Source organism: Simochromis diagramma, unplaced genomic scaffold (genome assembly GCF_900408965.1).
Source record: "Simochromis diagramma unplaced genomic scaffold, fSimDia1.1 OVJJ01000343.1, whole genome shotgun sequence".
Classification (NCBI taxonomy): domain Eukaryota; kingdom Metazoa; phylum Chordata; class Actinopteri; order Cichliformes; family Cichlidae; genus Simochromis; species Simochromis diagramma.
In genome coordinates, this window is record NW_024386831.1 from 448,546 (window position 1) to 461,705 (window position 13,160).

At 38.7% G+C, this 13,160-nt stretch overlaps 2 protein-coding genes across 4 annotated transcripts; both read left to right on the forward strand.

Moving 5' to 3' along the window:
• The first annotated feature begins 1,214 nt into the window (after window positions 1-1,214).
• LOC120730844 (UDP-glucuronosyltransferase-like) lies at window positions 1,215-4,445 on the forward strand. Its single transcript, XM_040027387.1, has 5 exons — window positions 1,215-2,133; window positions 2,762-2,893; window positions 3,181-3,268; window positions 3,411-3,630; window positions 3,933-4,445. The coding sequence occupies exons 1-5, from the start codon at window positions 1,273-1,275 to the stop codon at window positions 4,213-4,215; spliced, it is 1,584 nt and encodes a 527-aa protein (XP_039883321.1). The 5' UTR covers window positions 1,215-1,272; the 3' UTR covers window positions 4,216-4,445.
• A 3,188-nt stretch (window positions 4,446-7,633) lies between these two features.
• LOC120730854 (granzyme B-like) lies at window positions 7,634-13,093 on the forward strand. Of its 3 annotated transcripts, none has more exons than XM_040027421.1 (6): window positions 7,634-7,757; window positions 7,896-10,804; window positions 10,928-11,072; window positions 11,677-11,824; window positions 12,009-12,269; window positions 12,410-13,093. In XM_040027421.1, the coding sequence occupies exons 2-6, from the start codon at window positions 10,759-10,761 to the stop codon at window positions 12,560-12,562; spliced, it is 753 nt and encodes a 250-aa protein (XP_039883355.1). In that variant the 5' UTR covers window positions 7,634-7,757; window positions 7,896-10,758; the 3' UTR covers window positions 12,563-13,093. The 3 variants fall into 3 exon arrangements, with proteins under 3 accessions (XP_039883355.1, XP_039883357.1, XP_039883356.1); XM_040027423.1 differs by having other exon boundaries at window positions 7,635-7,757; window positions 10,924-11,072; XM_040027422.1 differs by lacking the exon at window positions 7,896-10,804 and having other exon boundaries at window positions 7,697-7,757.
• The last annotated feature ends 67 nt before the right edge of the window (window positions 13,094-13,160 follow it).

A 13,160-nucleotide genomic window follows, 5' to 3' on the forward strand; every position in this document is an offset into this window, starting at 1 on the left:
TGCACCTCTTGTAACTAACAACTAAAATGAGATACAATACAAAAAAGGCTGCAAATCGAACTGCAGTTATATCACGAGCAAGGATTTCACTGGATTTAACAGATTTGGATTTAAGGCGTGCAATGGAATGAATACCACATATAGTCTTGTATTTTTATCAGTCAAACACAAATACATGATTTTGTCACGTAGTGCAGCCACATGTACCTACTGGAAATTTGTGTTTAAACCCCAAACAAGAAAACAAAAACACACAGAAACAGTTTTCAGTCATTTATGATCGAATAAACAATTCCTACATTCTGGATTGGAACTTGTTTCTACTAAAGAAATTATTTATTTAAAGATGGTCAACAATGTGGCCAGTAGGGAACCCCTCCAACCCGCTAAGACCTCCTCCCTTTCCCTTTAACCCCTTCTTTTTTATGTAATAGCAAAATCACTGCACTGAAAGTTATAAAAGTATGTGTGTAACCCTGAATCAATTCATAATTTCCTTGTGAAAACTGCAGACACAGCGAGCCACAGCGCATTCCAGGACATGGGGATTTGTTTCTGTGACTTTATTCCAGATATTGTACTCTTGTTCTCTATAAATCTTACCGCTCTAACAAATCTTTAGCACTATGGTTATTCAAATCAGCCTCAAGCAAGTTGTAACCAAAGGTAAAATTCCTTACATATGTTGTTTCTTTGATAATATCAACCCCCTCCAAGAAGAAGGGTGTTGGTGTCCTATTACACTTGGCTTCGCACGCCATCAGTCTCATTACAATGGCTCAAGGTTTGCGTGTCTGGAGGAGAAAGAAAAAAAGAACTCCCTTTAGCCCACATGTGCCGGGGGTTTTTTTTCAGGGGGAGGGGAGAAGGAACATCCAAAGTAAATAAAGATGACTCCGCTCAAACTGGCAGGCAGTACATGCAGTGTACTTTCTGATCTTACTAGAGTTTGGCGGTGGATACGATTATAATTGCTGTTAAATGCACCTGCCATACAGGTTAGCATGATAAATGTGTTGAGTGTAAGCGGACTTCACAGGACACAAAAGAATGATTAACGGGAGATGGAACTGTGCATGCTAGACTTCCCCCACTTCCCTCCCATAGGAATCCCTTCTCCGCCTGTCTTCCTGTTGTGTAATAGGCCAAGCCCAAATGCAGCCTGAACTTCCTGCAGAATTTAAGCACACACACACCCCCTCCCCTTGCCCAAATACATAAAGCCTCCACTACGTCTCACACCAAATCAGCTTGCAGTACAGAGAGGAGGCAATGAGCAACGGGGTGTGGTTTCCTACTCTGGGGCTGCTGGCCATGCTATGCTGCTTCAGCATGGGGCCGGTTCAAGGGGGGAAGGTGCTGGTTGTGCCTGTGGATGGAAGCCACTGGCTCAGCATGAAAATATTGGTGAAGGAACTCATCCGCAGGGGCCATGAAGTCGTAGTGCTGGTGCCAGAAAGCAGCCTGTTGATCCAAGGCTCAGAGAGCTTCAGGACAGAGATTTACAAAGTGCCTTACACCAAAGCTGAACTGGATGGATCTTTCAACATCTTCCAGGATGAAGTCTTCCTCAAACCCGCAGAATTTGAAGATTTGATAGTGAATTTGAGGCGACTGGTCAACTTTACTTCACTCCAGGTGAAAGGTTGTGAGAGTTTGCTGGACAATAAGCCTTTGATGAATCGACTGAGGGAGCAGGGTTTTGATCTTGTGCTTACAGACCCCTTCCTTCCTTGCGGGTCTGTCCTGGCTCATATGTTTTCCATTCCAGCTGTTTATTTCCTTCGTGGGATTCCATGTGAGCTGGATATGAAGGCTAACAAGTGTCCTTCTCCTCCTTCCTATGTTCCAGTGTTTTTCTCTGGAAATAGAGACTCGATGACTTTCCCAGAGAGAGTAAAAAACTTTGTAATGTATGGTGTGCAGTCCTACATTTGCACAGTACTCTATCCTCACTTTGATGATCTAGTCAGCAGGTATATAGGAGAGATTTCAACTTATCAAGAACTTGTCAGCCACGGGGCTATCTGGCTTCTCAGATATGACTTTACCTTTGAATGGCCCAGACCTCTCATGCCAAACATGGTGTTAATTGGAGGGATCAACTGTGCAAAGAGGGCTCCCCTGCCAGCGGTGAGTATGTGAATATATGAACGCAAGTGTAAACAAGCACATGTCACGTCTGGATGTAATCAAGCCAAATCACATATGCTCAGAGCTTACTGAAAAGCAGAGAATCAGCAGTCATTAGTTTTATATGGAAGAGGAGGTCAGAAACTTTTCTAACAACAACTAACATGAACTGCTTAGTGAAGTGATCATTCGCATTAATGCTTGCTAAAGGGTTCTGGGACAACAAGAGATCTGTTAGTTTCAAAAATAGAGATGCAAATTATTTTTGACAGTTTTACCAAGAAATGAGTTATGATACTGAGGCACAACTGGTTTTTCTGCTCTTCTGGAAAACAAAGAAACGTTAGAAAATAAATGCAGATTCCCGAACGGTGGCCAGAATAGTCTAGGAAGAGAAGTGAGAGGCAGTGTTATGTCAACAGAGATCAAAAGCTGTACAGAACCAAACGGTTTGTTTATACACAAACAAGGAGGCTACAATACACAAACTGGTAATCAAATGAATTCTTTTTAGTATATTTTAAAATAATGCATAAAAGCTGTTGGAAAAATGTCTTTGTTTTAGATTTTTAACATCTTCATACATCCTACAGATTTTTTGTCTGTTTTTTTCCTCCCCTCTCTGCAGGACTTGGAAGACTTTGTGAATGGCTCAGGAGATGACGGCTTCATTGTGTTTAGCATGGGTTCAGTGGTGTCCACCATGCCTGAAGAGAAAGCAAAGCACTTCTTAGACGCTTTTCGAAAAATACCTCAAAGGGTAATGATAACCTGAGTAGCTCACTGTACATCAATGGAATCGATTCACTTTTTTATACTTCTGTCTAGGATAAAGCTGGTTAATACACAGGATTCAGCCACACGAGCCACACAAACATTTACACAATACCCAGAGATTTTCACACTGTGCAATGAGGCCAAATGTCTAATCAGATTAAAGTGCAGGACTTTGTCCTCTGCCTTGCCTTGCTCTGAACATACAAAACCCTCCATTTATTACTTATGTACTCTGCACAATGAACAGAGATGGTTTTATTTGTGTTTCAGGTCGTGTGGAGATACACTGGTGCACTACCTGATGATATACCCAAGAATGTCAGAGTTATGAAGTGGTTACCTCAAAATGATCTCCTAGGTATGCATAGTTAAGTGAGAAAATTATGCTGCTGTAATATCACACCTTACAAGCTAAAAACATATGACACTCAGATGAAATTATCTACATGTGATTCATGGTTGATTTGACCTGTAACCGAGTTTGTGTCTGTGCTCCCTAGCCCATGCCAAGGCTAAAGTCTTCATCACTCATGGAGGCTCCCATGGTATCTATGAAGGTATCTGTAATGGTGTGCCCATGTTGATGTTTCCACTTTTTGGAGACCAGGGAGACAACGTGAATCGCTTGTTGGGCCGTGGCGCTGCTTTGAAACTCAGTATATACGACGTGACAACTGAACAGCTACTGGGTGCGCTAAAGAAACTTATCTATGACAAAAGGTGAGGAAACTGGTTATTGAATTAAAATGCACTGAAGAATGCAAAAAAAATGGTGTTGAAAATACTGTGATTAACATATTTATTGGACCCACATCATAAAAACAAGACTAAAAATGACTAAATTTATATTTTTTATCGAGTTGGCACACTGGAAATTAATCAAGCATAACCTTCGACCACTAAAACTACTTTTCCTGTTAAGGAATGCAAGTTAATAACTTTAAACCTACGTGGACGTGCTTGGTGAATGAATCAGTAACTGGAAAACATTAAACCTTTAACAAAATATTACCTGTCCTCAGGTACAAAGCAAAGATGATGGAGCTTTCAGCGATACACCTAGACCGTCCCACTGAGCCTGTGGACCTAGCTGCGTTTTGGACCGAGTTTGTCATGAGACACAAAGGAGCTTCGCATCTCAGAGTGGGCGCTCATGATTTGAACTGGTTCCAGTACCACAGCTTGGATGTGCTGTCGTTTTTCGCCGTCATTCTCATAACAGTTGTGTGGATGACAGTGAAATGCTGCCGATTTTGTATCCGCAAGTGTTGCAGGAAAGGAACTGCAAAAAGAAAATGTGAATAGCGTTTATATTCATTTGCATTCTTTAATTTTTACATATTCAGTGACAAAGCTAATGGTTGAAACACTGCACTGAACTTTCAGCTGGATGTATTGTACGAGTGTTTTATGTGTGAAATCTCAGCCAAAGTGCTATTACCAGTGTTGGGTATGTTACTTTAAAATAGTAACTTAGTTACATTACTAGTTACTGCTATCAAAAGTAACTCAGTTATTTCAAGTTGCTTGTTACTTTCAAAGTAACTAGTTACTAGGGAAAGTAACTTTGCTTTTACTCAGAATTCTCTTGTTAATGTGTTGCTTCCGTAACTGGATACCCAGCAAGAGTGCCAGTCTTCTAGTTTGCTTACTTGCCACAAGTGCACTGTGCCACCTACCAAAGGAAAAAATAATGTGCATATTTCCACGAGAGAAATCCCACGCCTGGACCGTCGTTGACCGCCGCCATGATTCTAGCCTACGTCACAGCGTCATGTGCGCTTTTTACATCCAACACGAAAACTGCAGTCGTGGTGCTTTCGATTGTACTAAGAACTCGGAAATTCTGCCTTCTGAATAGGAAGATGTAGGTAACACCAGACTGCAGATGAGCTGCATACAGGGCTGGACTGGGACAAAAAATCGGCCCGGGCGTTTTGACTGACCGGCCCGCCATTATTGGAAAAATCATAAAGCCTTTGAATGAAAACAAACGCTGTTGTGACAGTGATGTACACTGTTTTGATCTATCAATCGTTTGTTGTAAGATTCAGATAATTACTTTTTAAAAGTGAGACATTTTAAATGAGAATAAGAAAGAAAAGTATTTCTTTGTGCCCCCCTTTCCCTGTTAATGCCCTACCTGGACCCCTGGCAACACTTTGCTAGATCCGCCCCTGCACAGTTACCAACTGTCAGCTACTTAGAAAAGGATCCTGGTGTTATTTGTCTCTCAGAAACTGTTCATAACTTCCCTTCAACTCATTCATGTCACCTAAAAGGTAAACCTGTTTCTCCATCACCTGTTCAGCTCTTATGATTCAGTAAGGACATCTCCTGGTTTCATCTTCATGTTTCCCTCTCACCACATATCCAAACCGATATCATGACCAGCAGGTTTACAGCTGTGGCTCCAGCAAACATCAGCTGATACTAGAAATGAATATTAAATAAATTCTAACAACAGCTGATCAAGCTTAAACGTGCTGCTGTTGTTTAGCGCGACATCCGCTGGTTTCCTCTTTCTGGCAGGAAGTGGGCGATAAACAAACAAGAGAGAAAAGCCGATCAGCTGATCATTGATCAGTTTCATGATTGAAGTAGAAACGGGAGAGGGAGGGGGAGAGAATGAGAGAAGAAGAGGCAGCTGTGCAGCGTAAAGACAGAATAACTCCACCTTTGTGTGTTTTTCATGCTAGCTGAAGTACGGGGCAAACTGTGTTCCTTTTCACCTCAATACGAAACGAAAATATTACGAATACGGAATTCAGAGAGAATACGGAATCTCTGAATACGGAACAATTCTGTTTTTTTCGGGATGGTTGGCAACTCTAATAATTAACCTTATGAACAAAATAAAGTGTAACATCAGTAACATCATAGCACCCACCCAGCTGTATAGAAACTCCGTCATGCTAGCTAGCAAGCAGCTTAATGTAACTGACTGTAAAAAGTCAGCACAACGAAAATAAACTCCACCTAAACTTGGTTTATATCTGACCCAGATAGACTGCAGGTCATAACTTCTTACCTGAAGTTCAGTTCACCTGACACTCGGACAGGCGGCCGCTTCGGGTCTCTCCTCCTCCTGCCTCCCCTTTCCCTTCATCCAACCTGCTGGCCTCCACCACTTGCTAATATTACTGAATCTGTGGAAGCTCCGCGATGCCACCACACGAAGTAACGAATAACGAGCCTATCTAAATCCCAGTAACGATTAACGCGTTCCTGATTTTGGCATAATAACTAGTTACCATGCTCGTTACCACAATAATAACGTAGTTACTGTAACGCATTACTTAATAACGCGTAAGTCCCAACACTGGTTATTACTGACTTTAAGAAGTGAAATATAATGATGAATGACATAATTCTAGGCAAATAAATGATGCTTTTAAACAACTTATGTGTGGATTTAATTGTAATATTTCTGAAAATTTGAGAATGTTGTACATGGAACAATACTTTGAAGACTGAGGGACCCTTCATCAGTCATTCATCGGGATTGTTGAGTGATTGGATTACTAGTGCACTAAATGGCTGAAATTCTGTTCCTTGTTAGTAAGCAGAATCCCAACAACTAACAAGACAACATTTCTAGTGTTATTTACACTACGTATTTGTTAACTGGCATCTCTCCCAGAGAAATAACTCATATAAAAACTGAACTTATCCACTTGTTTAACAGAACAGCTGACTGAAAGAGCCTTTTTTACTCTCTATATCAACATCTTGTAAGATTATTTCAAAAATAAACCATAAAACCTGGAGTTTTTACCTTTGAAAGGCAAACATATACTTTAGTTTTCAAGAATGTACCAAAGAGGCTGTGGCCACAAGTGGTCGCTGAGTGTTGCTCACTGTTAGGTGCAAACCAGTGTGACAGTAACCTCATCTTTAAACCACGATAATGAGAGTGCCCGCTGTTTTCACTCTGACTCCATCTCTTTGATTATAACTCAGGAGCCAAAAGATGTGTTAAGAATGCAACACTGGCTCTACAGCGCAGTCCTGCCAAGAAGTTTTCAGGTGTGTGAACGAGGAAGAGAATGTAAAACCTTAGAAACTAATCATGAAACAAATATCAATATTAATGAGGACATTCAGGCTTGTTGGGACATGTGCTTTTGACAAGTCAAATTATTCAGTTTCTGTTTATCTTGGAAAAAATGTATGGCTTTACCACCTGTGTAATTGGTGTATGACTTAATTTCTTTACTTGTACAGACAAATCTGAATGAACACAGAGCGATGTAGTTTAGTAAGTGAAACTAGTATTTTAGTAATTCCCCTGTAATTAACTGGAATTTCAATGTGATTATATTTACCTACATGTATTTAAAGGTGGGTAGACTAGAATAAAGGTTGTAACAAGTCAGTTTTTTTGACAGGAAACAAAGAAACTATACTAGAAATTTAAAAAAATGTTTTAAAATAATATTCAAAATTCAACTGGTGTGTAACTAATTTTAAACACAGCATAAGGTTTTCTTTTACATAACCTAAGGACTAATTTTAAGTATTGCATAAATTCAGGTATTTTACAGGAAAGGAAACAGATGATCAAATGATGCTGTAATTTTAAGCAGTGCATTATTTCATGTTAATTTGGAAGAAAAACAAACTATATTTTCCCATCTTGCATTTTGAGTAAGCTGCACTTTTTGTTGTATCAGGTCCTGCATGTGCGTTTTTGACACCCTGACACCAAAGTTTCCGTTGTGGCACTTGGAAGCCTGACGGCAAAAACAGTTAAGGGGCTTTGCAAGCCAAACTTTTCAGCTTTTGCTTCAGTGCCATCATGATCTACTGCATCACATGCATCTTTCTACAAGTCTCCCTCACAGGTAAGATAAGGTCATTTTTGAAAGACAAGTGAATAAAGCATATTCCTTTACTTTATATAATTATAAGGTCATGAGCAAGAAATGGGCATGATTTTGATATAATCAGTATATTGATTCTACATTCTTTTCTTATGTAAGGGGCTGCTGAGAGCGGTATAATTGGTGGCAGAGAAGCAAAGCCCCATTCCAGACCTTACATGGCATCACTCCAGTATCAAGAACACCATTCGTGTGGTGGGATGTTAATCCGAGAGGACTTTGTTCATTGCATTCATGGCTTCTCAATCATATGCAAACATTTGAGGTCAGTTTTCCCCCTGTGAAACCAGTCATCTGCATAGAACGTCTGAAAAAGATCACCTTAATCTCATTCCTTAGACAACTTAATTCATATATTTAAAAGATACTTCCATTTAGCAAAATAATTATAACACTGTGATACGCGTACATACCAAGAACGAAACAAATGTGTTCTAAGAAGACTAGAAGATACACATTCATTTGAACAGGCAGGGTATTTGGGTTTATGCAGTTCTGGGGAAAAGAGTAGCACTTCAGGCACAAATCAAAGGTGTTTAATCAGGTCTGACAGTTTCATGTATGGAACGCGAAAGTGAAAACAACACAAGGATCCTAACAAATGTGTGTTTTTTACTATGTTTTAGTTTATACTACCACTAGATGTTGCCAAAGTCACCAATTTTTAAACGTATACCAATGGGCCACAAACTGTGGAGTGGCCTCCTCTGGTGGAGCAAAGAGCTACTGCTGGGGTGTTCGTTACCAATACATTCATTGAGTTATATTAGGAAATTAATGAAAAACTGCAGTAAATATATTTTAGAATTGAAAGCATCAATTTGATTAAAGAGCTCCCAAACACTGTGGATTAACCAGTTTATAGAAACATAAACCTTACACTTTGTGGTGGTCTAATGAAAGTAGTAAACTAGTTAAAGAGCATATTTTTAAATCTGCAACATCTGTCTCTCAGTCACTGCATGGTCCAACCACACTCTCTTATGCTGGTTGGTTAGGCCTCTTTTCTGGCCAATGTGGACAAGTACACTGTGTGCTTGGCTGAATACTCTGCTGTTCTCTGTACTGTATTGTAGAGGTTTCCTGTGGATATGTTTTGTACTCAGGATCAGATCTGTTTCAGTTTTCAAGAAAACTGAGACACTGTTTAGACAAGTGAGTGTTGCTCACAAATCAACACTTACCTCATCCTTAAACTATGAGGTGAGAGTGCCCACTGGTTTCACTCTAACGCCGCCCTTTTGATTATGAGTCAGAAGATGTGTTAAAAATGCAAACCTGGATCTACAGTCAGTGACATTTACACTTGTAGGACCATGTGCTGTTAAAAAGATAAACAGTTCTGTTTCTGTTTTGTTTTGTTTTTTTCGGGAAAACCTTTGTGGCTAACTGGTGCATGGCTTTTTACCCATACAGACAAATCTGTATTTATACATACAGCTATTTAGTTTAAAAAATAAAACTAATGTTTTAAGTAGTGCTCTTAGTTTTCGGTTTATCCAACTTACTCTTTGCAAATATTAGTTTGAATGAAATGTTATCAGTGTCAGCGTTTTCATTGCCTATCATCTTTGTTATTGTGGTGATCACACAGCAACTATAATCACATTTCACTCTGTGGTAGCCTCTGCTTGCTGCGATCATGTGGCTTTTGCTAGGTTGGTTAGCCCATCTGACTGCTTTCTGTATATTGGGATCGTTTAAAACCCCTTAACCGCTGTAGTATTATATCCTGTTCTTCAGGAAGCAGCTTGAAAGTGTGAACAAAGTTTCTGTATTTTACAGCATGTGCAGTAAAAAAAACAAGTGTAGATCGAGCCGTGCTAGACTTCCCACTAATTCCCTGATGTTACAACAAGTAATATTTGGCATAATGTCTAATTAAATGTGAGTTATTGGCTTTGTTAGATCATTTTGTACTCGTGTATTTAAAATAAAACATAGGTATTTTGTACTAGAGCAAGAGTGTTTTGAAGCTTTTACGAGTTAATGAAATGAGGACGGGCTGCCAGAGGGGATCATCTGCTGTGATTATTAAATTTATGTTTCTGTGAAATTTGTCAGTGACACCCTCAATTATGATGAGAGATTGAACACATCTGAGAGAACATAGAGAGTAAATCAAACATCGAAATTTGTTCAGCTGCACAGATTCAAAGGCAAAATGAGAACGTAAACTTCTAACCTTTTGTTGCGTAAGGCAATGAATGTACTGTTCAACTACATTTACAGCATTTAGTCAACAAGTTCATGTCCTTATAGAGAATGCTGTAAAGACACCCACCAAACTGGGCTTTAAATAATAAGTTATTATTAAATAATAAGTTCAGAAAAACATGTGCACTGTATGTGCACATGTGATGAAACAAAAGAAAAAGGAAGAAAGAAAAAAGAAGTAATGTGTGTATAGGGTTCATAGCGAGAGGTGTGAATATCTTTGTACATACCGTGGTCACTATGACGATAATACACGCTTTCCATTTCACGATTTACCACCAACCTTCACCATCTTCCTTTAAAATAAATGTGATCGACAGAAAAAAAAGGAACTTTCATCAGAGCAAAAATTGGAATTATCCTCTCATAGAGGTGTGTGATTTTTAGAGAGGACAACCACAAAACGTAGGATTTTGAATTGAATTAATCTGAATTGCATAAAACCACATGAAGGTGCAAACACACATACAGTATAGAAAAACAATAAATCATTGACAATTTAACAACGTTCGATGCTATCTTGCTTGAGAAGATGGCTACAGACGATCTTTTTTTAATATGTTTTTTCACAGTTGCGTTTCACATGTAAAGCAGTGAGCAGGGTGTGATAGCAACTCCTGCCCGTGCAACAAAGTTTTTGACACCTGCCCACAGCGTTTCCGTTGTGGCAGTTGGAAGGCAGACAGCAAAAAGGGTTAGGGGGGCTTTGAAAGCCAAACTTTTCAGCTTTTGCTTCAGTGCCATCATGATCTGCTGCATCATATTCATCTTTCTACAAGTCTCCCTCACAGGTAAGATTTTTGGAAGAGATATAATTAAAGCATCTCACTTTTCCTTTTTAAGGTCATAAACAAGAAATGGGCATGATTTTGATATAATCAGTGTATTGATTTTACCTTCTTTTCTCTTGTGAGGGGCTGCTGAGAGCGGTATAGTTGGTGGCAGGGAGGCAAAACCGCATTCCAGACCTTACATGGCATCAATCCAGTATCAAGCCCAACATTCATGTGGTGGGATACTAATCCGGGAGGACTTTGTTCTAACAGCAGCACACTGCAAGTGAGTGCAGGGACATTTCTTTTGTTTTGGGTTTCTTTGTAAATCAAGAACTAAAGAAAAAAAGTCCTAAAAATTGGTTTTTATGTAACAATTACCCCCCAAAAAGTTAAGGATTTTATTTATTCAAAATATATCACTACTGAGTTATGTTATAAACACAGTTTAACACACATGTTGTAGGTCTCCACTAAGATCCAGCGGCACATCACTTTCAGACTCACCTATCTATTCAGCAAAACATTGTGTCCTATGACACAGGCATTTTAACCCCAGAAAATAAAAACCACACACACACAGATGTCGGTCTAACTATTTCATAATACTGTAAAGATGATTTCTCAGCCCAAATTTGTAGAGTCGTGAGCTTTGTAAGACAAATGGATGCAAACTACACTGATCAAATATCCACCACAGCATAACAGTCAAGAACTCGGGTTTTTCCTTGAATTTGTCACCTGTTCAGTATTTAAGCATATTGTAACCTGGCTGAAGAAAATTTGCTGTTATGAGTGTTTCATGGCTGTACTTTATAAACCTTTATTTTTATGTATAATCAGTGTAACTGTATGAGATTTCAGGACATAAAAATGTTACCTTTTTTCAGATATGACAACAGCGGTCCTTGCACAGTGGTGCTTGGAGCACATGACATTAGCAAGAAAGAGAAAAGTCAACAACGCATCAAAGTGGCCAAGTACTACCGTCATCCAAAATTCAACGGGAAATACGATTATGACATCATGTTGCTTAAGGTAAAGCTAATAGGCCATCAAATTTCATTTTAAAGCATTTTTGTGCAGTGTATCTATTCACAGTTAAAGCTTTGTTATGCAATTTCACACTTGTGCTAGGTAGCAAGTGTGAGTGTGTGTTAATTGCTGACCTTTATATATAGAAGAAACTCCCCTTTCAATAACACGTTGATGTCTTTCACAGTTAGAAAAGAATGCCACACTGAATAAGTATGTGAAGACCACCGGACTACCTAAGAAGAATGGGAAAATACCTGCCAATATTAAATGTTATGTGGCTGGCTGGGGTCGGACTGGAAAAAATATGCCCACCTCAAATGTTCTAAAGGAAGCCACAGAGAAGATGCAATTCAGCAATGAGTGCAAAAGTATTTGGCAAGCATTTTTTAATTCTAATCAAATGATATGCACCAAGTTTACCAAGAAGGATGGAGGAGTTTGCCAGGTAATCAAATGTTAAAGGCAACCAGTACACCATTATTAATATTCAGAAAAACTAGTTTTTGTTCTTTATTCATAACAAGAAAAATGCAATGTTTTTAAAGACGACTTAATCAAGTCTCTCTGCTCTTTTTTTTTTTATAGGGCGATTCTGGAGGACCACTTATTTGCAACAAGATGTCTCAAGGTTTAACAGCTTTTACTTTGGCAGATGATTGTAATAATCCAAAATATCCTCATGTCTACACTAAAATTAATTTCTTCATTCCCTGGATCAAGGAAAAAATGAAAGAATAGAGGAATGTTGCATGAGCCACTAGTGAGTGGAGAAGTGGGCTTTTTTCATTTACTGATTAAACAATTTGGTTGAATGGTCTTTGTATTAAAAAGGAATTCAAAAGTTGAAATGTGTATGTTAAGCATTTGGATAAACACACCTGATTACACGCAGATATTGTGTAATAAACTTTATACTGTACTTTTTCATTTTCTGAACTTTTCTTTATTCGCCTTTTCAATTTTGATTTCTAACTTTTAGGAACTTTTTATTTACTTTCATTACTTAATGTTTAAGCCAATGGAGCATGAGGCTGGGGTCTGATCACACCATAGTTCACAGTCATTGCATTCGTGGCTTCGCAATAAAAGTGAAAACCTTTGAAGCTGAACAGTTTTCCTTCTGTGAAACTAGTCTTCAACACAGAAGTTCTAAAAAGTTGCCCTTAAACATTCTGTTCCTCTGTTTGATTCTGTTACATGTATTACATGTTTAAAAGATCATTTTTATTTAGCAAAGGTAAGACAAAAATAAAGACTAAGCAAAACTAACTGGACTTGGATCTCTTTGTCACATAATTATTTCTCTATTACCTATTACAGAGCAGACATGTGCATA

Excerpts from the sequence above, each read along its gene's own strand:
- LOC120730844 (XM_040027387.1), top strand. The coding sequence starts at position 1,273 with ATGAGCAACGGGGTGTGGTTTCCTACTCTGGGGCTGCTGGCCATGCTA. Across the intron at positions 2,134-2,761 it reads AGAGGGCTCCCCTGCCAGCG|GACTTGGAAGACTTTGTGAA; the intron begins GTGAGTATGTGA and ends CCCTCTCTGCAG. Across the intron at positions 2,894-3,180 it reads TTCGAAAAATACCTCAAAGG|GTCGTGTGGAGATACACTGG; the intron begins GTAATGATAACC and ends TTTGTGTTTCAG.
- LOC120730854 (XM_040027421.1), top strand. The coding sequence starts at position 10,759 with ATGATCTGCTGCATCATATTCATCTTTCTACAAGTCTCCCTCACAG. Across the intron at positions 11,073-11,676 it reads CTAACAGCAGCACACTGCAA|ATATGACAACAGCGGTCCTT; the intron begins GTGAGTGCAGGG and ends ACCTTTTTTCAG. Across the intron at positions 11,825-12,008 it reads ATGACATCATGTTGCTTAAG|TTAGAAAAGAATGCCACACT; the intron begins GTAAAGCTAATA and ends TGTCTTTCACAG.